Source organism: Eulemur rufifrons, chromosome 7, assembly GCF_041146395.1.
Source record: "Eulemur rufifrons isolate Redbay chromosome 7, OSU_ERuf_1, whole genome shotgun sequence".
Taxonomy (NCBI): Eukaryota; Metazoa; Chordata; class Mammalia; order Primates; family Lemuridae; genus Eulemur; species Eulemur rufifrons.
The window spans coordinates 124,088,856-124,111,784 of record NC_090989.1 but is presented as its reverse complement, the minus strand read 5'-3'; the positions used below and the strand labels follow the sequence as shown (position 1 = coordinate 124,111,784).

Sequence of the window (22,929 nt, the reverse complement as noted above, 5' to 3'; positions counted from 1 at the left end):
TCTCCTGCTGGGCAAAATCTCCTGAGCTACTTCTCTGGAGCTGGAGGCAGGGACAATGGCCCACTTTTCTCAGAGTGACACTCCTGCTATGAGCAGGGCACTGGATAGGGCAGTAGTCTCTGGTCTTCTTGGCTTGCTTCTTCTGGTATGGAACCACCCTATATGTGAGCACGGGGGAGGATGATCAGAGCCAGTATTCTAGGCATCCTGTGAGTGGGGGCTGGGTAGAGGAAGGAAGCCCTCAATATCTTGGCTACACTCACCTCGAATTTAGCCTCTGTAACATGGAGCTAGTGGAGGGTGAGAAATGCTAGAAGCTTGTCCCTCCTGGGAAGATATTGTAGTCCATGACTAGGAGCTGGGGAGAAAGGAAGCCCAGTCATCTTGGCCACACCTGTTCAGACTGAAGCTTCTGTCATACTCAGGAGTAGAGGGAGATAGCAGGTCCTGGCTCAAGGGCCACAGACTCTTATTTTACTGTAATTAGTAGATTTTCTTGAATAAATGTTTCTTCATTTGCTGTATGCTCTTAAGATAATTTTCAGAGATTTTAAATAGATGTACTTTTTTAGTAATTTTTACCAGTTATGGTTATTTTGCTGGAGAGCAGGTCTGCTGAGCTATTCATGCTGCCAATGAAGAACTGTTCCTCCCAAGGCTGTACTCTTAGACTTAGAGATTTATACATTTTTTTCCCTCTGATAAGCAATGAAGTGTCAAGTTTATATACCCTTGTTTTGTTAATCTATAGGAGAGTTGGAGAGGGAGGGTTAGTTCATAATTTTCTTCCATACCTCTCACTGAAGAAAAATTTACTTGTGTTATAATCTATTATTTTAAAAATGCAAATTCTTCGGCAAGTATTAAATCTCCAGTAACCATGCTTCATTGTAAATTGCTTCCTAAATTTGTTTTAGGTCTTGGAATCCCTAGTTGAGACCAATCATTCTATAGGAAGTCAAATTGGAATTGAATCTTCTCAATTCTAGGACTGAGCACTTTGTAGCCAGGAGCATCTCAGGCAAGGAAGGAGTGTGGCCATGGTGGCCTGGGTTTCTGAGCAAAGAGGCCTTTTTTGATGGAAGCATAAGGTAAAATGTTTCCATGATCCTTAGGGTCATGTGACAGATTGTATTTTCCAAAGATGGTATCACAATATATCATTTTGTTACCCAAAGTTTGGTACTTGTCTCCTGCAGCTCAATGAAGAATGAAGACAAGCGGTTTGAAGACAAGGAAAGAGAAGTTGAGTAATTTGCCAGCAAACGAGGAGGATGTCAGCCTCTCATCTTAAAGTACCATTGTCCTCCCTTTTAGGAGAAATACAGAGCTTTTAAAAGTGGATTTTCAGCTTCAGGCTGTTGGGTTCAACTATAGCATCTCCAGTGAAGGTTATCTCGTGACCTCTGTTCCGTTCAGCCATCTCCTGTGATTAGAAACAAAAAACAAAGAACATTCTTCTGCCCTTCTGATTACTGGCCATAGGCAGGGATACAAGCTTTAATTCTCCCAAAAGAGTGGGCATTTTTAAAGAGACAGATCATAAAACATTTTGCTCTTTTTCAGGACTTTACTTCTGTTACATATTCTCCACTGTCTATTTTTACCCTTCCCTATCTATGGGATAAAGGGTGACATGGTCATTGAACTATTTCCTGTTTAATTGGAGCTATGTTTTGGATGGAAGGTTCATACTTAGTTATGTATTGTAAAGGTTTTGCAGTAGATTTACAAAAAAATAAAGAATGCAACGGAGTACCAGGCAAAACATGGCATAAGCAACAACTGTAGCCATGAGGATTGGCAAGGTGAAATGGAAGAGAATACCTGATAAGAGAGATTTTATCCCACTTGGTATCTAAGACACCAGTAGGACTGTGGGTCCTTGCTGTCACCATGCACACCATGTCCAATACAGAGCTAGTAAGAAAGAAGCATGGGACCTCTGAGTACAGAGCTATTAGTCACACTCCGTAGGTAATCTGAGAGACTGGTTTCCGCAAATTCAGAAATCATATACAGGAATTACTTGCACCGAACGAGGTTTAGGATGACAAAACCAGCAGCAAGACAGATCAGCAGAAGAGGCAATAACCCGGAAAATCCTTACTAAGGAGTTGTCTCTTCATCCTATAGAAAGAGCAAATACCAAAGAAAGGTTAGCAAAAATATCAACATTTTTATTTTTCCTTCTTCTTAAACAGATACTTTAGATCACCTAGAGCCTGGCCCATCCACTGGGGGCTTGGGTCCTCTTCTTCCATGGGACACCTCTTTACTCTGGTATGATGGACCCAAGGTTTTACTCCTGACTATTTCAACAATGTGTGAGTTGTTAGAGGCACTTCATAGGGTCCCTTTCTACTTCTCTGCTTCTAGCTGGGGCAGGGACCTTAAAGGGGCAAACTCATGCATAGTGGTTAGTGTTTGACCCACTCATTTGGCATATTGCTTTTCTCTGCTTTCCTTACTCATGGTTATAGTATCATACTTACCTCGGGGTACTAGGAAGGGGCTCCCATAAACTATTTCATAGGGGCTTAACTGAAGCCTGCTTCTAGGGGCTACCCTTATCCAGAGGAGGGCAAGTGGCAACACTCTATCCCACTGTACATGGGTTTCCTGCATCAATTTTGCTTACTTGCTGAGTTACCTCTGATATAAAGGAGGGCCCATTATCACTCTGTATGGAGGAAGGGAGCCCCTACCTCAGAATGAGTTCCTTCAGGAGTCTGATAGCTTCAGACGCTCTCTCCATTTGGGTAGGATAAGCCTCTACCCAGCCTGAAAAGGCATCTACTAATACAAGTTTCCAATCATTGGAAGGGTGGGTCCCCACATGTTAAGTTTCTTGTGCAACAGGTCACTTTTCTGTCTTTGGAGTGTTCTGAGCACATAAATAGTTTGTTGCAAATGAGGTCCTCTTAAATGAGGTCCCAACAAATCCATTAAGGCATCACACCCATAATGTGTACATTCATGTAGGTAACTCATGAGAGGCCAAACCAAGGCTTTGGGTAGGAGAATGAGTCCATGAGAATGCTGTCTCCACTTAGCTGTGCCATCCCAAATGTCAGAGCCCCATTCTTTAGTTTTAAGGGAGGTTTATTTTGATCTAAGTCTAGTTGGGTTATCGAGGCTCTGAGGAATAGATCACCTTTAGGCCTCCTTAACAGCTCTGCCAGCAACCTGATTTCTTTTTGCAACATAAGTGTCTCGCTTTTTGGCGACCAGAACAGTACATGATGGCCACCTACTTGGGCTCAGTCACGGCCTGTATCAGGGCCATTATTTCTGTGGCATACTTAATATCATTTCCTGCTGTCAGGAGCCCCCTTTTCTTCCAAATGGCACCATGAGCATGTACAATCATAAAAGCATATTCAGAGTCTGTATAAATGTTTACCTTTTTTTTCCCCTCTGGGTAACTGAAGAGCTCTGGTTAAAGCAATCAGCTCAGCTTTCTGGGCTGAAGTCCCAGGCAACAGTGCCATTGTTTCCAGTACCTGTCATTCCGTGGCCACTGCACATCCAACCCTTCATTATCTGTTGTACATTTTCCATAAAACTGTTCCCATTGGTGAAAAGATCCCAATCTGGCTCTGGCATCAGCTGATCTGACAGATCCACCCTGCTAGAATAGACAGCGTCCAGGATCTCTAAACAGTCATGCTGTAAAGGCTCATTCTCTTCAGTTGGTAACAAGGTGGCAGGATTGAGAGTAGACACAGTCTTTAATAACAAGTCACAAGTAGCTGCGACTGCCCAGAGGCAAGGGGGCCATCCTCTCAGTGTTGTACAGTTGTTTTGACAAGTGTGCCACTGGCCATGGGATGTCTCCCAGCATCCGTACTAAGACTCCAAGCTCATTCCGTGGTCCAGTTGCAGGTTCTGCATGTCCCTTGCTCAGCTCTCACTGGACAGGCTAGGAGAGTTTTTAAACCCCTGGGGCAGCACAGTCTAGCAGTGCTGTGAGGTCATCCTAGTTTCAGGATCCTGCCATTCAAATGCAACTGAGTGCCATTCATAGTCACTTGTACAATATCATTAATGGCACGTAGATCCTGCATGAATCTATACTCGTTGGTGTGGGGAATTTAAATTCTTTCTGCATCTCTTGGGGTCCCACCAGCCTATACAGCCTTACTCACTTTTTGGTAGCTGCTCTTGCAAATGCTGCAATGATGTGCAAGTCTGCTGAGGCCCAAACTTCAAAATGAACTGGTCCACAGTGGCAGCCTCTTGTATGTTTCACCAGGCCCTGGTATTCAAAGGTGTCCAGCAGGAGCTTGGTGGTACCCTCTGAAGTGAGCTTCTGCTGCTTCTGGAACAGCTCCCAGTACTCCTGCTCCCAGGTCCATCATGGCCACTGGGAATGCTGGGGTTGCTGGAGTTGGCGGGGGTAGCGGAGGCAATGATAGCTCTAGCAGAGGCTCCCTGGGGCCTGCCTCCTGGGGCTGTGGCAATGAGTATGGCTGCCTTGCCACTGCCTGGCCCCCACCCCTGATCTGACTTATGGAGTGCCATGCCCCGCTGGTCCCAGGGGGCCTGGGTGGCAGCCAGGGGGGTGCGGGGCTGGACTGCTTCTGCCCACTTGGCTTGGTGGTGGCAGCACTCCTGTGTCAATTAAAAAGTCCACTAATCAAGTCCCCAACTGTCAGTTGCACCTGGGACTCCTGTGGGGATATTTGGATTGGAGCCACTAGTGAAGCATGGAGCCCCAGGCCGCCTCATTCATCATCTGAGTCCCGGAATTGAAAAACCACTTGCTCTCTTGGGAGTTTCTTGTTACCTGAAGCCCTTTGCAATTTCGGGCAGTGTTCTTATATGCTTCCTTTTCACAAAAAGTACACTGATTGTACTGCAACCTAGAGTGACTTTTTCTACCCTTTCCTTTTGACTGCCTTGAAGGACCCTTGGTTGTTGCAGCTAACAGAACACACATAGGTTTCAGTTTCTGTTCTTCCCCATCATTATACACTTTAAAGGTGATATCCACAAGCGGTGAGGGATTCATGCCCATTGCTACTTCCACACACTGCAGCTTCCTGCTTATATCTGAAGCACTCTGTCCTTTAAAAGTCATACTAGCGGCCGGGCGCGGTGGCTCACGCCTGTAATCCTAGCACTCTGGGAGGCCGAGGTGGGCGGATCGTTTGAGCTCAGGAGTTCGAGACCAGCCTGAGCAAGAGCGAGACCCCATCTCTACTAAAAATAGAAAGAAATTATATGGACAGCTAAAAATATATATAGAAAAAAAATTAGCCGGGCATGGTGGTGCATGCCTGTAGTCCCAGCTACTCGGGAGGCTGAGACAGGAGGATCGCTTGAGCTCAGGAGTTTGAGGTTGCTGTGAGCTAGGCTGACGCCACGGCACTCACTCTAGCCTGGGCAACAGAGTGAGACTCTGTCTCAAAAAAAAAAAAAAAAAAGTCATACTAGCTATGTGCAAATTTTCAAGGACCTCTGGATCTGCGTCTGTATATTTCCAATATGCCTGATCGATGCGTTCCAAAAATTCAGAGGGATCTTCATTAGCTTTCTGTTGTAATTCTTGGACCTTGTTTAAACTCTTCTGTCTAAGCACTCCCCTCCAGAGGCCTGCCAGAATGCACTTTTGGAAACGATTTATTCTCACACCATCTGCATCCAAATTAGGATCCCAATTTGTGTAAGCCCAGTAATAACCTGCAGCCATCCTTGTGAATTAAAGCCCCCCCCCCCCCGTCTGATATTGCTGTAATGAAAATTGCCCTCCCCCAGCTATGGAAGCCCTCTGGCCAAATTGAGCTCCCTGCCAGTGTTAAAGGAGAGACCATTCCCACTCCTGAGTCATAACCCAGTGGGTGTGGGACTAAAACATTAGTTCCAGTTGCATCCTCCCTGGTCCCTCTCAGGGTGCTAAGATGGTGGTGTCAGCGGTGGGTGGGCAGCAGCAGTTACACCAGGCCTGGCTATGTGGGGGGCCACTTTCTGGGCCAGCTGCAGGGCTCCGGCAAGGGTGGGGGCTGCAGTGGATGGGGCAGCAGGGCCCCAGCAGCATGAGCTTGAGCGCAACTGGACCGGCTCCCCTGCTGCCAGCTCCCCACCTGCTGATTATTGTTGTTTTAAGACACTAAGTTTTGGGATGATTTGTTATGCAGTGTTGGTGACTGGAACAGGGCTTTATCAGGAGGACAGAAAGCAGGAATTGAGAAGCAGCCTCTAGTCTGTCCCTCCATTATGGCAAGCTGGAACTATTTATTTTCTTTATTTAAAAAGGCCCAATAAATGGCTTCAGAGAAGTTCTTTATACCAGGAAAGCTGGCTGGCACTCTATTTGTTGGTCCATTTTATGGATAGAATCCAAGAATCTGGACCTTAGTTAAGAACCTCTGGACCAGCAACTTTTCCATGTGCCTTAGAAATCTCCCTTCACTTCTACTGACTTCACTTCCTTCCCCCCAACCCATATCCCAACCTGGGCCATCATGTGACTCCGGGATCATCCCTCCATCATTCACATAATTCAGTGGTTTGCTGGAGCCAGCTCATTCCAGCTCACAAGAGCCAACTATTCACATCTCTTCTCAAGTCAGTGTTCAGTAACATCACATGAGTAATTTGAAATCAGCCATAGTATTTACACCATGGAAATTGATAAATGCTACAAACAGAGCTTCCCCTCCCACTCCAGAAAGTCAGTTTACCAGGATATCTAATACCTTTAGCCTTATTCCCTCTGGCCCCTGGGGTGCTGTTTGCAGAAAGAGAGAGACATGAAAACAAATAAATTCTGGTTTCTGTCCTCAAAGGATTGGCAGACATATAAACAAATTGCTACATGCTGTTACAGTGCAGTACAAGCTCTGATGTGTAAAGGAGGGAGTGATTAACTGCTGGGGGTGCAGAGCATCAGCTACAGTCTTAGAGAGTGGCTGATGCCTGCTTAGGACAGTGGAGGATGAAGAAGAGTTTGACAAAATGCATTTCAGGCAAAAGGACCCAGTGCCAATGACCAAAGGTGGGGGCTGCTTACTGGGAGAAGAAGGAGCAGACTGTGTAGGAAAAAAAATACACTGGGAATTTAAAAATAGTTGCAAATGACTTGGGCCTTCTTTAACTCCTGAAAGACCCTGAGGGCTTTGTATGTAAGGACATGGAAGCAAGAAAAGCTTAGTATCTTCTGAAGGCAAAGTGTGTGTATGTGGCAAGGAGGGAGTGGTGGTAAATTTGACTGAAGAAGTGGACAGGGGTCAGATGGTGAGTAACCCATGTAAACCATGCTAAGGAGTTTGGACTCTACCTTCTTGGGGAAGAGAAACTGCTGCAGGCATTTAAGTAGGGGGATGATGTATTAGTCAGCTTTGCTGCAATAACAACTCCAAAAACCTCTGATTTCTTAATTTCTTATTTCTTCTTCACATTATATAGGACTGTGGGTTAACTGAGTCTCTACTCCAAGTTGCAGTCCTGCTCTATTCCAGGATTTTCCCAGTTCTTATATTTAAGATTTGGTTTTTGAGCAAAATACACCTTTTTATCTAGTCTGATAATTTAGTAATTTTAATTGGAGTATTGTCCATTTACATTTAATATAATTATATTTGTATTTTATTTACCATCTTATTTTTTGCTTTCTATATATTCCACTTGTCTTATGTTCTTTTTATTCTCATTTCTTGCTTTCTTTTGGCTTAAATTTTTGTAATTTGATTTTTTTACCTCTAGTAACTTGTATACTTGTCAGTTATACACTATTTTACTATTCTTCTGGTGATAATCCTAGCAATTATAATATCCATCCTTGACTTATTACAATCTTGTAAAAATTATTACATTTACCACTTTGCCAGTAATACTAGAACCTTGAAATACTTTGCCTCTATTTCCCCCTTATGTCTTTTGCATTTTTGTCATTAATTTTTATTCTACATAATTTTTAAACTGTACAAGATATCGTTAATATTATTTTATAGAGTTAGTATTCATTTATACATATTCACAAAATTACTGTTTTTGGTGCTCTTTATTTCTTCTTGTACTCCTTGTTTCTGCCTGAGATCATTTTTTTCTGTTAGAAAAATTCCTTTTTAGGTGCTTTCCTGCTGATAATATATTCTCTGTTTTTGTGTGGCTAAAAACATCTTCTTTCATCTTTATTTGAAGGAAATTTTTATCTGGGCATAGAAATCTAAGTAAATGCTACTATACTGGATACCATTTAATAGTCCTACTATTATTGGTATTAATGGTACTGAATACCATTTAATAGTCTGTATACACCCAATAACATTGTGTACATATATGTATATAAATTTATTGATCTTCAAATAATTTTTGTCATTTTCAGTGTTTACATTGACTTGGTGTTCTAGTTGATACCATGCAATTTTTCCTAACATCTCTCTTCTTCCTAGCATTCTTTACTGTAAATAGGATTTGGAAAGATAAATGACTTAATTCAAGAGTCAGTTCTGCCATTTACGACCTATATGATCTTGGCCAAGTCATGTAACTTCTCTGAGCCAATTTTCTTATCTATAAAATGGGAAAAATATGATATGGGCTCTATTTCACTAGGAAGTTATGAAGTTCTATTGAGATATATATGTAAGTGCTTTATAAAATGTGAAATGCTGACCAATTAGAAATGTTCAGTGTTGTTATTATTTACTGGAACAGAAACATTCTTAGTGTATATATCCACAATTCTCTTACAAATGCGTATTTCCATGAACACACTATATTTAAATGATATTATTTATATGTATTTATTTATGTATTCCCTTACCTGTATTTAGGACAGTGTTAAAAATTACATAAAATATAACTTACACAAGGTCAATCACAAATTTATTTCTAATCTTTCAAGAGACTCACATGAAAGGGAAAACCTGGGCCGGGCACGGTGGCTCACGCCTGTAATCCTAGCACTCTGGGAGGCCGAGGTGGGCAGATCCTTTGAGTTCAGGAGTTGGAGACCAGCCTGAGCAAGAGTGAGACCCCATCTCTACTAAAAAAAAATAGAAAGAAATTAGCTGGACAGCTAAAAAATATATAGAAAAAATTAGCCGGGCATGGTGGCCCATCCCTGTAGTCCCAGCTACTCGGGAGGCTGAGGCAGGAGGATTGCTTGAGCCCAGGAGTTTGAGGTTGCTGTGAGATAGACTGACACCACAGCACTCTAGCCTAGGCAACAGAGTGAGACTGTCTCAAAAAAAAAAAAAGAAAGAAAGAAAGAAAGAGAGAGAGAGAGAGAAAGAAAGAAAGAAGGGAAGGAAGGAAGGGAGGGAGGGAAAACCTGGCCAGTTACATAATTTATAATGCCCATAAGATAAAAATAACACATTATTCAAGAGAAGTACAGTTATTTCTTAATACTAAATTCAGGCAGGAGTTTCCACTTAGTTTTCTTTATGATGTAGGGTTATTTAAAAGATTTTTCTGCTGGTTTAGAGGTTACTGATTTGCATGGTTAATCCAAATCAGTGTTTGATTTACCTAGAATTTTAATATTCTGTTTCATATTCACCATGGAAGAATTATAAATTTTAATGTGAGCTGGAAGCTCTTCCACCCTACTTGCAAATAGATTATATTCAGAAAACAATAAATAAGGCCAGCTTCCTTTTCAAAATGCTTGGATACACATTAGAGGGAAGGTTAGACTGATATAATTAAAATTTTATTTTGCATATATAACATTAACAAACTGTCTTACAAAGACAGTATTTAGCTGCATTTTATTTTTCCTTAATAGATACTAATTCAAAAATTCTTTACTACATCTTTTACATATTTAGAATCTTTACTACATGCCAGCACATTGCTAACTGTTCTTTTTAAACAAAAAGCAATCATTAAGTCTTACCATTGTGCTTTATTCTTTTACTTTTTTTTTTTTTTTTTTGTAAACATGTATTTAAATGGAAAATAACAGTGCGGAACTGCAGTTTTTAAACCAACAACTGAAGTTTATGGTAGTGCCTCAAAGCCAATGCCCCAACACATCTGAGGTTTTATATGATGAACAAATTTAAAATAAGACATTTGTTCCTTATTTAAATTCTTTGACTTTGTCTTCAGGTCGCTGGCGTGCATTTTATATGAGATGTGCTGCATGAATCATGCATTCACTGGCTCCAATTTCTTGTCCATTGTTTTAAAAATTGTTGAAGGTGACACACCTACTCTCCCAGAGAGATATCCAAGAGAACTAAATGCCATTATGGAAAGGTATGGAAATAAATAAGTTGTCACAGAAATAATTTTAAATTGTACTTATATATTAGTTCATTTGAAAAATAATTTTCTTTTAAACATTGCAGCATGTTGAACAAGAGTCCTTCATTGAGACCATCTGCTCTTGAAATTTTAAAAATTCCTTACATTGATGAACAGCTACAGGTATTTAAAATGAAAGGGATGCTGGGAAACAGGTGTTAGCATTTATACACATTCTATGACTTGAAGGTATACTGTGCAGATAAGATGCATTAAGAATCAGCCAGAAAAGAGGAACAAGATTAAAAAGAAGCTGAGAAAATATTAGTCAAGATGATCTCTTTGCAGAAGAAGGTACATGAAATCCAGTTCCCTGGTGACAAGGGAAATGGAAAGTTAGGGTTCTGATTTTCTGCCTAAATCCAACATCCACCCTTAGAGTTCTTGTTGACAGATCTTATCTCAACACATTGTAAACATATCAGTGCTAAAATAAGAATATCCTAATATTGCAGTAATACTAAAATCTAGGATTTTCATTGAGTTTTTATTATTCCAATCTCTTATTATATATCTTAATAATAGTTTTTCATTGATTAGGTAAGTTTAATTTGTTTTCCTACAAATTAGAAAATTTAATATAGATGATCGCCTTAGATGATAAGAAACAAGCAAATGATCTCTTTTCTGGACGATTTGTTTTGTTTTAACTTTTCAGGCTTTTACAATACAAATCCCTCAGGCAAGTTTCCTCTACTTTTATGCATAGCTTTAAGAGGAACCACAAAGCCATCAATCATCCACTTTCAAAAATGTGCACGCCTTTTCATCAGCCAGCCAAGTTCTAAATTCAAAAGAAACAAAGATGATGACCACATGTACTCATTTGTTAAGTGCCAGGCACTGTGCTCACACAGGGGCCACCAAAATGAAAGGGACAGATGTGTTTCCTGTTATTTTGAGGGTTGGCTGTTAGTGAGAGAACCCAATAACCAAGAAAAAAATAAGCAAATCAATAAACTAGGCCAAGTGCAGTGGCTTATGCTTGTAATCCTAGCACTTTGGGTGGCAGAAGCAGGAAGACAGTTTGAGTCCAGGAGTTCAAGAGCAGCCTAGCAACATAGCCAGACCCCACCTCTACAAAATAATAAAAAAATAACTATATCACAAGCACTAGGAAAGAAGTAAACAGGACACTGTGAAATAAGGGAAGGCAGAGGGGCTTTAGTAGTCAAAGGAGTAGGTGACGTTTTAACACCAGAGAGTCTGTGGAAAGCAGCCAGCCAGGTAAGAGCCTAAGAAATGGTGTTTGAATCACTGGGAATAGCTGGTTCCAAGGCCCTGATCAGATGGTGTTCTCTGGTGGCAAACCTGGAGACGAGGGCTCTTATGCAAGCCAATGCATAAGAGGCTGTGAGTGTACCAAAGGGGAAAAAAGGCCAAAGGGATCCAAGGGGATCTGCTGGGACCAGGGTGAGGCAAGTGAGGCACTTGCCCTGGGGCAAAGTTTAAGGGGACACCAAAGACTCATAATCAAGATAAAATCTTATTTTAATGAAATATTTTAAAAATCCAAATTAATACTAACAGTCGCTGGTAACAAAGTATCAAAAGTTTAAAGACAGGATCCAGCAGGGCCAGGATTAGGGTGAGACATATGAGGTGGAATTGTGCAAGTTCAGGGTTGGATCCTGTCTTTATTTAAACTTTTGATATTGTATTCTTTATTGATTTTTGGAATTAAATTTGACAAAAACAATATTGTATAAAAATAGTATTTGTCTTGGTTGCTGAGTTTTTTGGTGCCCCTTAGATTTTGCGTCTGAGGTGAATGCCTCACTTGCCTAACCCTAGTTCTGGCCTTGCAAGTGTAGACATTGTCCATTATAGGATGGGAGATGGTGTTACTGCCCAACCAGGTTGTATCGCCCACTGCACAGAGAACAAGAGCCAATACACTGAGACAGCAGGGGTTGCAGTGGAGAAAGAGTTTAATATCACAGGGTGCCAAGCGAGCAGATGGGAGAAATTTCCCAAATCTGTCTCCCTGAGAATTTGCAGACTTGGGTTATTAAATATGGTTTGGTGGGCAGGGAGCTAGGGAATCGGTATTACTGACTGGTTGGGTTCAGCTTGAAATCATAGGGGTGTAGAAATTGTCTTCTTGTGCTGAGTCAGCTCCTGGATGGGGGTCGCAAGACCAGTTAAGTAAGTTCCTTGGTATGGGCCACTGGTCTGATTGGGTGAGTCAGTCCACTGGCATGCGGGGCCTGGAAGACATCTCAAAGACCAGCCTTAGGTTTCACAAGGGTGAGATTATCTTTGGGAACAATTAAGAAAGCTAAGAATCTTTATGACTGTCAGCTATGTGACTCCAGAGAAAGCAAGCTAGGGAACAATGGCTGGTTATTTTTTAAACTATGTGTATACCTTTGCAGAGTTCAGGCCCCTACCACAGTTCCCACTTTGCAACCCTTTATTAATTTTGTAAAGGATTGTTTCGGTGGGAAAAAGCTTCTGTATTCTTGGAGCTGAGAGAAGACTTGCCCATGATTGGCAACAGGGAGTGAGAAAGCAAACAGTGCAAGATGAAGATAGGCAGGTAGACAGTAGCTTGACCCTGCAGGATCTTCTTGCATAAGCTATGGTGTAATTTTATGTAATCCTTTATAAAGGGAAAAATTGTTACTATGTGCTTTGTTTTCAAGCTCCCCACCATGGTCAATAATACCCCAAATCAGAAAGACACTTGGTAATTTTATGTCCTTTCATCCCTGAAGAGGAGTCTTTAAGGTTTGTCAGGGTTGATCTTTTTTTCAGCACTTGATGTGTAGATATTCAGAAATGACTCTGGAAGATAAGAATTTGAATTGTCAGAAGGAGGCCGCTCATATAATTAATGCCATGTAAGTAATTGCTTTGTTTTTAAAAAGTCCATCGAGCATAAATGTTAAATGCATTTGTCTTTAAAAATCTATTAGTGCTAAGCTGACTGCATGGAGTATCCTAGAATTCACTTAAGTCTTGCCAAGAAATTAAGGAGCTGCAGTAATGTGGTGTTCCAAAGCCCTTTGCCCCAGGTGGTAGCAAATTGAAATCATAAAAGTTTAAACCACTGCACAGCTTACAGATCTGCAGGGTAGCTCTGCAGTGGCCTTGCAAATATATGGAGAAATTAATATCTCAAGCATTTAGTAATACTTATGCTAATGAGCCTTCCATAATAAGCATAATAGCTTTCACATGTTGTTTGTTTAACATGAACTGACAAAGTATCTACTGAAAAGAGAACATTGTGGAGTCCTGGGACAATTGAGAATAAGACAAAATTCACTTTCTTGAAGTATACACCCTTTCATATAAGAACTAAAGAGTGCTTCCCAAAGAACCATAATTATTTTCTGTCCTAACTTCTCTCTGCTACCTAATTCAAAATTTTTGTGCTATTACTTGCAAAAGCCCAGAATATTAGATTAATTCAGAACATCCATGTATAAGTGTGCAGACTGTGCACTGCACAACTGCAGGCACATTACTTATAAAGACCAAATCGATAATTTTGCTGAAGGAACTATCTATTTAATCTTACACGGACCCAAAGAAAATGGCAGTCCCTTTCTAGAGGTGTAGGGTGAGAACCGGAGACCTCAATAGGCTGATCTATCACAAGTATACTCCTCCCACACCCAGTCCAGTGGTTTCTCAACTCTACTGTGTTTGCTTTCTATCTTCCCATACAAACTGAGGAAACTAGCCCATTAAAGATATTCAGTCTTGTTTAATGCCTGATCTCCAGTGCAAACATACTGCACCTCAGGGGGTAAATTTTTACACATGCTCCTAATAACCTAGTTTTCTTGGGTTACTATCCTTTCAAGAAAGGTTGAAATTTCTAATTTTACTTTATTAACTAGAAATGTTCATAGTAGATATCTTATTTTAAAAATATTGGACTAATTGTAGCTATCATTTTACACTACAGTCGTGAAACAGTTTGCCTGACACTGTTTACAATTAACAGTGTACTAGAATACAGTTGTTTGGAGGATATTTCACATTATGAAGTATTGATTTCAAATAGTCACTGTTATTTTTGAGATCTGTGACTATGTTTTAAGGAGATCTATTTGGTCTGTCAAAATAAAGAACATATATTCCTAAAAACTCCATGTCCTAGAGACTGTGGTCTGCACGGTATTCCAGAGGGATGAGAATCACCTACAATAGTCATTACAATTTTCTCATAGTGTTTCTTGAGGAAGGACTTGAGTGCAAAAGCTGTTCTACAGTACTGGGCCCCAACTAAGTCAGGACCAAATGTCACTGAGAATATGGTTGCAGTCTTTTCTTTTTTTTTTTGAGACAGAGTCTCACTCTGTTGCCCAGGCTAGAGTGAGTGCCGTGGCGTCAGCCTAGCTCACAGCAACCTCAAACTCCTGAGCTCAAGCGATCCTCCTGTCTCAGCCTCCCGAGTAGCTGGGACTACAGGCATGTGCCACCATGCCCGGCTAATTTTTTCTATATATATTTTTAGCTGTCCATATAATTTCTTTCTATTTTTAGTAGAGGTGGGGTCTCGCTCTTGCTCAGGCTGGTCTCGAACTCCTGAGCTCAAACGATCCGCCCACCTCGGCCTCCCAGAGTGCTAGGATTACAGGCGTGAGCCACCGCGCCCGGCCAGTTGCAGTCTTTTCAATGCATGATTAATGTAAGCTTATTTCTTTAACTGAAAAGAGGTTCTTAAATAATAATATTGGTGAACATTTTGGGGGTAATGACCATATGCTTTGCTCTGTTATAAGCTCTTTACATAAATTAACTTATTTAAATGTAGAACAACCCTATGAAGCAGCAACTATTTTTTTTTAATAGTTATAGAGAGGTTAACTAACTTTGCCCAAGGTCATATAGAGTGTAACCTGGGAGTTAGGGTTTGAACCTAGAGAATGTTGTTAACTGGTTTGATTAACCACTATACCATGCTATCACAAAAATATTCACTGTATTAAGCCTGGAGTATAAGCCATAGTCAACAAGGTTTAGTTATTACAATGCTACCATTTTGGAATGCTTTTTACATGCCAGTCACTGTGCATGTTATCTCATCTAACATTCACTGTAGTCCATTCTTTATAGATGAGAAAACTGAAGTTTTCTTCAGTTCAGAGGTTCAGTTACTTGCTCAAGGCTACAGAGCTAATGAATGATGGAGGTAGGATTCAAACCCTACCTAACTCCAAAGAGTGTGTGCCTTTATCCACATGGTGGAATTACTCTGTCAGTCTATTTACTCTCTAATGGCCAAGATCCTAATTTGTCTTACATTATGAAAACCAGTTATAGGCAATGAAATGAGCAGAAATTTGGAGACTACATAATTTGCTTTTAAACAAAAATCTAATTTGAAAAATACTGCTGATTAACTACAGTCCTGGTTGGCTCATTACCTACCCAGAGCTTATTAGTTTTTGCCTGGCTTGTCTTGAGATGATTTTGCTCTCAGTAGTGTAATGATAGTTGTATAAAATATTTGTTTAATTTTTCTGAGCATGTTTGGGATGGGTTGCATGTGGGAAATCTTTATTATTTATAGGCAAAAAAAGATCCACCTACACACTCTGAGGGTGCTGTCTGAAGTGCAGAAAATGACACCAAGAGAAAGGATGCGGCTGAGGAAGCTCCAGGCATCTGATGAGAAAGCAAAGAAGCTGAAGTAAGCTGCCTTTTCTTTGGGCACCCCACACTGTGGGCTACTTTGCAGGGCTGGCCTCTAAAGGAATTTACTGAAAAAAAGCAAAAAAGAAACCACAATGCATATGATTATATATTTATTTTTGTATTCATTCACTCAAAAGATGATTACTGAGCCATAGGTTGAATGCCAGGTATTATTAATATCAGGCTTTCAGTCTTATGTAAAGGGAAAGATTGAATATTAGGGAGATTATGAGTGATTAAGATAGAGTCACTTTCCAAATGAAACCTCATTGTCACTGACACCTTCTATACATACCTCAGCACGAGGATGAAAAGGAGGCTTCACTATTTCACTGTCATTCCCTAGGTGCTTGCTGTATCCCTTCTACCAGAATTAGCTGATTTATAGGGAGGAGAGTTTATTGGCAGGAAATTGTTAGCTTTTGGAAGGAAGTACATAGGAAACAGAGCTCTTCTTTGTCAAGTGAAGCATTGGGAAAAGTCTATGCTCAGGGCAATGCTGCTGGTGAGAGAGAGATCACTAGTAATTAAAGTATTTACATGAAAAAGTGAAAATTCAAGTGCTGGCCATGATGTGAAGAAAAGGGAATCCTTGCACACTGTTGGTGGGAATGTAAATTAGTATAGTCATTATGGAAAACAGTATGGAGTTTACTCAAAGGATTAAAAATAGAACACCACGTGATCTGACAATCTTACTTCTGGGTTTCTATCCAAAGGAAATGAAATCAGTATGTCCAAGAGATATCTGCACTCCTATGTTCATTGCAGCATTATTCACAGTAGCCAAGACATGGAATCCACCTAACTGGACATCAATTGATGAATGGAAAGAAAAAATGTGGTGCAATATACACAATGGGATACTATTTAGCCTTTAAAAAGAAGGAAATCTCATCATTTGCAGCAACATGGTTGAACCTGAAGGACATTATGCTAAGTGAAATAGAAGCCAGGCATAGAAAGACAAATACTGCATGATCTCACTTATATGTGGAACCTAAAAAAAGTCAAACTCATAAAAGTAGAGAGTAGAATGGTGGTTACCAAGGGTAGGAGGGCCTGGAGTGCAAGATGTTGGTCAAAGGATACGATGCTTCAGTCAGACAGGAGGTATGAGTTCTGGAGATCTATTGTACAGCATGGTGACTATAGTTAATAATAACGTATTGTATATTTGAAAGTTGCTAAGAGAGTAGATCTTAAATATTCTCACCACTCACACAAAAAAATACTTGAAGTGATAGATGTTTATTAGCTTGATTTAATCACTTCACAATGCATCCTATGTCAAAATATCATACTGCACACCATAAATATAAATAATTTTTGTCAATTAAACTTTAATAAAGCTGAAGAAAAAGATACATGTATAAAAATGGAATTTCAAAGAGTCCTAGATTCTCAGTTTCTCAAAGACTGATTTATTTGTCGGTAGATTATCCAATTTCCTGATTTTTCTTCTTCTTTTTTTTCTCTGACAACTTTGTGGTAATTTAGAAACTCCAAACAAGAAATGGAGAGGCAGAAAAGATCTGAAATGCAAATCTGCTCATTTTGTGATCTTGTTAACATATTTGAAAAATGATTTGGAGGTGTCCTTGTACTTAGAATGGATAACCAAGTAGGAATCTGTGAGAGTATTTTCCCTTAACGTATACTTTCTTTAATAAATTTAGAAAGACATTTCCATCAGAGTACATCATGGGCAGTGGTGTGCTGGTAAATGTTTAATAACCAGCTCTGGGTTTGAAGGGGACTGCTGATTTGTTTACTGATTTCTATAATGTAAATACTCCCACCATGGCCAATTTCAAGCTACTAATGTTATTATTGGTCTCCAAGTGGAGATTTTTCCAAGTTTTTGAAAGCTTTATTGAAAGCAAAAGTATACTCTCAGGAAACAAAGTGGGCAGGCTCAAAAAGAGCATCGACACTGAGAGAAAGTGGTCTTAGATCTTTTCTAGTCTTACTAATGAGGAAGTGATCTTAGATCTTTTCTAGTCTTACTGATTGAGGGAAAGAATATTCAAGGCCAAGGGATTGGCTTTTACTAAGAATTTGGGTAGTAATTACTAAAATTGTGTTCCCTCCCATTTTCATACTTGATATGCTTGTCTCAGAAGTGTTCTGGTGATTTTTTTTTTTAATTTTATCTTATTTGTTTATTTTTGAGACAGAGTCTCACTTTGTTGCCCAGGCTAGAGTGAGTGCCGTCACATGTCAGCCTAGGTCACTGCAACCTCAAACTCCTGGACTCAAGTGATCCTCTGCCTCAGCCTCCCGAATAGCTGGGACTACAGGCATGTGCCACCATGCCCGGCTAATTTTTTGTATATATTTTAGTTGTTTTGGCTAATTTCTTTCTATTTTTAGTAGAGACGGGGTCTCGCTCTTGCTCAGGCTGGTCTCGAACTCCTGAGCTCAAATGATCCGCCTGCCTTGGCCTCCCAGAGTGCTAGGATTACAGGCGTGAGCCACCGCGCCCAGCCTTTGTTCTGGTGATTTTAAAAGCAGGGAAACTTTAAAACCACAATGTAAATGATATTGTAATTAGCCAAAGTTCAGAGATAGCTGACAAGCCAGTTGAAGCCAGTTCTTGCCTGAGGTTATCAGCCCCTCTAGTTAGCCTTTGCTTGAGAGTTGTTTACTTTAACATCTGCACTTGATCTTTAAGCCCCTGTATCCAGTCTCAGCCCTGTCTCCTAGTCTCCTGCTCTATCAGGATATCATTTAATGTTCATTTGGGAAGATATGTACACAGTCTGCTCTTGGGAGCCAGCCAATACAAGTGGGTTTCTGCAAACCACTGTAACTTGAGTGTGGGATTTACTGGGAAAATATTAATATTTTCACATAAATTGTTTGAGCCAGTGCATCAATTCACAGCCCCAAATCTGTTTCTAAAACCTCAGAAATGACAATTTTTCCAAAGTACCATGATTCATTTCATTGGTTGGGAATAAAAGGAAAATAAATCTCTGATAGGAACAAATTTAAAAGGCAAATTTAATAATTTACAGGTATATTACAAATTGTTCAAATTGAAACTGTATTTTATGTACCAAAAAAGTCATAGATCTTCCACATGACACAGTACTATTTTTCTTATTCAAAGTCAATAGTTTTAAATAAAGTTAAGTCTTGATTTTATGAATGAATTGGAACTGTTTCTGATGGTCATTTTTAGAATTCAAGAAGGATCATGTGTTTTAACTAGAAAATAACGCTGTTGTCAGAAGAGTTATAATATACCCATTTTATAGACAAGAGAATTTGACTAGAAGGATGTTCAATGACTTTTCAAAAAATCTAAATATAAATTGGCACACAATTTGAGTTCATAAGAACTCAAATCTTTCTTCCAGTTTAGTAGCAGGTCTATTAAACTCAATTCTCCTGTAGCAAAGAAAACAAAGAAAATGTGTCTATAGAAAAATTCCCCTGCACAATGACTCCCAAATATATTCCCACAAATTCTTTGATATGTAGTTCTGTTTTTCCTTATCTATGTGTTTGTTCATCCTGAAAGTGAATTTCAAGTTATAAGCATGTGTTGGGCACTATGCTGGCATTGGGGACACACACCGTCATCATCACACTCAGAGAACACACAAGGATAAGTACTGTCTTCTCTTTCTGCTGCATTTTAGGATTTATAAAGATGAATAAGGAGCCAGAGCATCCTTGTGTGTGCTTTAAAAGGAAATGAACTCGGTGGTGCACTGCATAAACCTTGACGAGGGAGAGACCCGATGGCCTGGCTTCCCAACACCCCAGTCTGCCTGAGGAAACAGGGACCACACTTATCTGTCTAATGTAGATACAATTTTAGCAATTCATGGTTATTTTTCTGTATTCACTTTAAATTTGCAGAAAGATTGTGGAAGAAAAATATGAAGAGAATAACAAACGAATGCAAGAATTGAGATCTCGGAACTTTCAGCAGCTGAGTGTTGATGTACTCCATGTAAGTACCCTCTTGTTATAAACTTTACATAAAACCTTTTCTTGCTTCAGATTCTTTAGGTTCATGGGGCCAGTTGGGTAGGAAAAGGGACAGGGTAGAAAACAAAAGCATACCGACCAACTTTGTCCAATTCCAGGGAGGATTCTAGAATGCAGGTCAACAGTTGGTAACAACACTAATTCAAAGCGGTTATAGCTAGCGATAGATCAATTGATTCATCCAACAAAAAAGTATCTACTGTGCATAGGATAATCGAATGGGCACTGAATGCACAGTTGATGGGTCAAAATGATTAATTGGCAGAACAAATGTTTGTATATCTAATTTCTAATTCCACCCATCCTATTGTTGTTTACATTGTCCATTATTCTCTTTGTCTAATTTTTTATTCTTTCCATTTTTATTTTCTGTCTCCCACCCATATCATTGTGCATTTTGTTAATAATTTCATTCAAACTTTGAAGAACTGCCATAGATGTCTAATACCAAATAGGGTTGCAGAGTCACATAAAATGGAGCCCAAATTCACGTCCTCTGTATTCCAAATTTGAGAATAGCAAATAACATCTTTTTCTAATGGTTAAAAATATTTCCATAGGCCTTGAGGTAGGCTCTTATACTTAAGGTGGTCTTTACAAGGTCATATTTGGGCAATGGACATCAACACCAACTTCATAGCTCTTCTGGTAAAAGCAACTTGGGATGGAGTCATTTTTATGGAGAACTTTTACTGTCTTAAATTCTGGTTGCTCATTAATTGAAGATCCCTGCATGTGAGAGAGAATGTTTCCTTGGGGAGAAAGAGCCAAACCCCCTGAAGCTGTGGAGACAATTCCCTGAACCCCAGGGATGCTAATTCTACTGTAGCTTAGTCATCAGAGGGCTTTAAAACTTGAGGCATGCAGGAGCTCTCAGAAGAGGTCACTCTCAGCCAGATAGGGCCTAGGAACACTTGTTTTCTGCCCTTCTCTGAGGGGGAGAGCTGTCAGTGATCTGCCTTTCTCAATTATTTAGGGGTTCTGCATGCTATAGAATTCTACAAATCCCAAGTTGGATCAGACAAGATGTTCTGAAGGTCAGACACCCTCCTCTGACCTTCAGAATCTCCCTCTGTTTGTTAGACCAGTTAGCAGACAATGTGGGGATGCTGGGAATATGTGCTCAATCCAACCCCCCTTTTCCCACCCATCTGCCACCCCCATTAAGTGAAGCTGGCTGTAGGATCTATTGCAGGCCTCAGAAGCTTGGGAGATGGGATCTTCCCTGCTCATGGAACCTGGTGAGTGAAGAAATTGCTGGCTGAAAAGCCATGGGGTCAGCCCCAGGGCCGGACCCCTCCTTAGGGAGGGTCTTGATGCCAGCACTGGTGGAAGGACCCAAGGCCTCTCTGAAAATGGAGAGCCTTTCTTTAGCTCCCCAGATGCTTTCTAGGCCCCACAAATGATAGCCTGTGAAGGTGGGCCTTTTTCTCTGGCTTAGTTTGCTTTGTCCCCATAGGGCTGAGAATCGCACAAATCCTGACAATGAGTCTGATAGGATTATAGGAACTCTGACTTTGTAGATATGTATGTTTGTCCAATCAATGATAGAAACCGGGGCACATTTTTTTGGAATGCTCAGGGAGCCCTGACTCTAAGGACTTTCCCCCTAAGATGGAAATTGAGAAGTATAGGCATGGTAATATTTAGTTTTATAAAACCTAAATGATGTTCTTTATTCTTGAAGTTACCATATGGCAAATGAAAGTATAGTTTCAAGTATGATCTTAAATTGTAGTGTCTGATAATTTACTTAACTTCTTTGCTTTTCTTCTTTGACCCTTCAAGATAATCATTTTCGTGTTCTCTTTTATTTCTGTTATAATTATTATCAGTGTTATGATTATGGTATCTGAGGTCCTCCCCCCTCCTACAAATCAGGGTTCTTTGGGGGTCCTGAAGTAACTGAAGATAAGTCTGAGGCCAGATGGCAGGCAGAATCACAGAGGGTTTTGTTATGTGTGTGTTGTCATACAGAATATGGAAGCCAGACAAAAAGTCCTGATCTCGGCCCAACTTAGATGAAGAAAGAGCAGATTTCACAAGGATCCTAAGAACTCTCCACTCATAACTTTCCTAGTGACTTCCCAATTCCATCCCCTTTTCATCAGCAGGGATCAAAGGGAGCAAGCGGGGAAGTGCCTGATGCTGTACTGGTGAGAGACCTTGCTTCATTCTTTGATCTTCTGAGGTTTAGTGCCACCAATGTCTTTGGTCCTGAGCTTTCCAGAAACCTGTTTCCTACATTTGTATACTGATGGGGGCAAAGAATGCTCCAGGCAGATACATGGCCTTTGAATCTGTTCTGCTTGAAGACTGAGTCCTCTTCCCAGCTGGTTGAGGCCTACAGACAGGGTGGCCTAGGCTCAGCACTCTCACCTCTGTTGTGCAATTGCATCAGCCATTTCCCTCCAGCCCACTGTCAGCCTCCCACCTCTTTCTTTTAAATGTTGTCACCTCTTTGTGAAAACCTCTGACCTCAAGGATCCATGGTCAGCAGGCCCTCCTCTACATTCTTATGGTTTATAGTAGTGCTCCTCCAACCTTGAAACATGCCTGAGTCACCTATGGATCTCGTTAACATGCAGATGCACCTGTGGATCCTGTTAAAATGCAGATTCTGATTCAGTTGGTTTAGGTTGGAGCCTGGGATGTTGCATTTCTAACAAGCTCCCTGCTATTCCCATGGTCCAGATCCACATGCTGATTAGTAATGGATAGGAAGTGGGCCTCCTGAAAGGAGCAGTTCACCTCCAGATGAAGGAAGACCTGGAAAAGCCACCAGTGAACAGACCTTCTTATAATCTCTTTAGGAATAAAAACATTTAATAGGAATGGAAGAAAAGGTGGAGCAACCTGAGGGAAGACTTTCTTGTTCACCCCAGGAGGAGGATGAAGAGAGGTGGCCAGGCAGGGAAGAGTCAAGTTTAATCATATTCACAAGCACAAGAGTGAGGCAGGTTTAATGATATCCAGAGAACAAAGGAGAAGAAAACA

The 22,929-nt window shown here is 40.4% G+C and overlaps 1 protein-coding gene across 3 annotated transcripts in view; it reads left to right on the top strand.

Annotated features, from left to right (window-relative positions):
- Positions 1–22,929, top strand: part of NEK11 (NIMA related kinase 11) — a 249,295-nt gene that overhangs the window by 80,662 nt on the left and 145,704 nt on the right. For 2 of the 3 annotated variants that reach the window (XM_069473250.1, XM_069473251.1), the window contains exons 6-10: positions 10,069–10,218; positions 10,311–10,389; positions 13,027–13,112; positions 15,800–15,919; positions 19,801–19,894. In XM_069473250.1, the coding sequence (XP_069329351.1) occupies positions 10,069–10,218; positions 10,311–10,389; positions 13,027–13,112; positions 15,800–15,919; positions 19,801–19,894 (529 nt within the window). The remainder of the gene's footprint in view (positions 1–10,068; positions 10,219–10,310; positions 10,390–13,026; positions 13,113–15,799; positions 15,920–19,800; positions 19,895–22,929) is intronic. The other variant, XM_069473252.1, reaches the window with a different exon arrangement.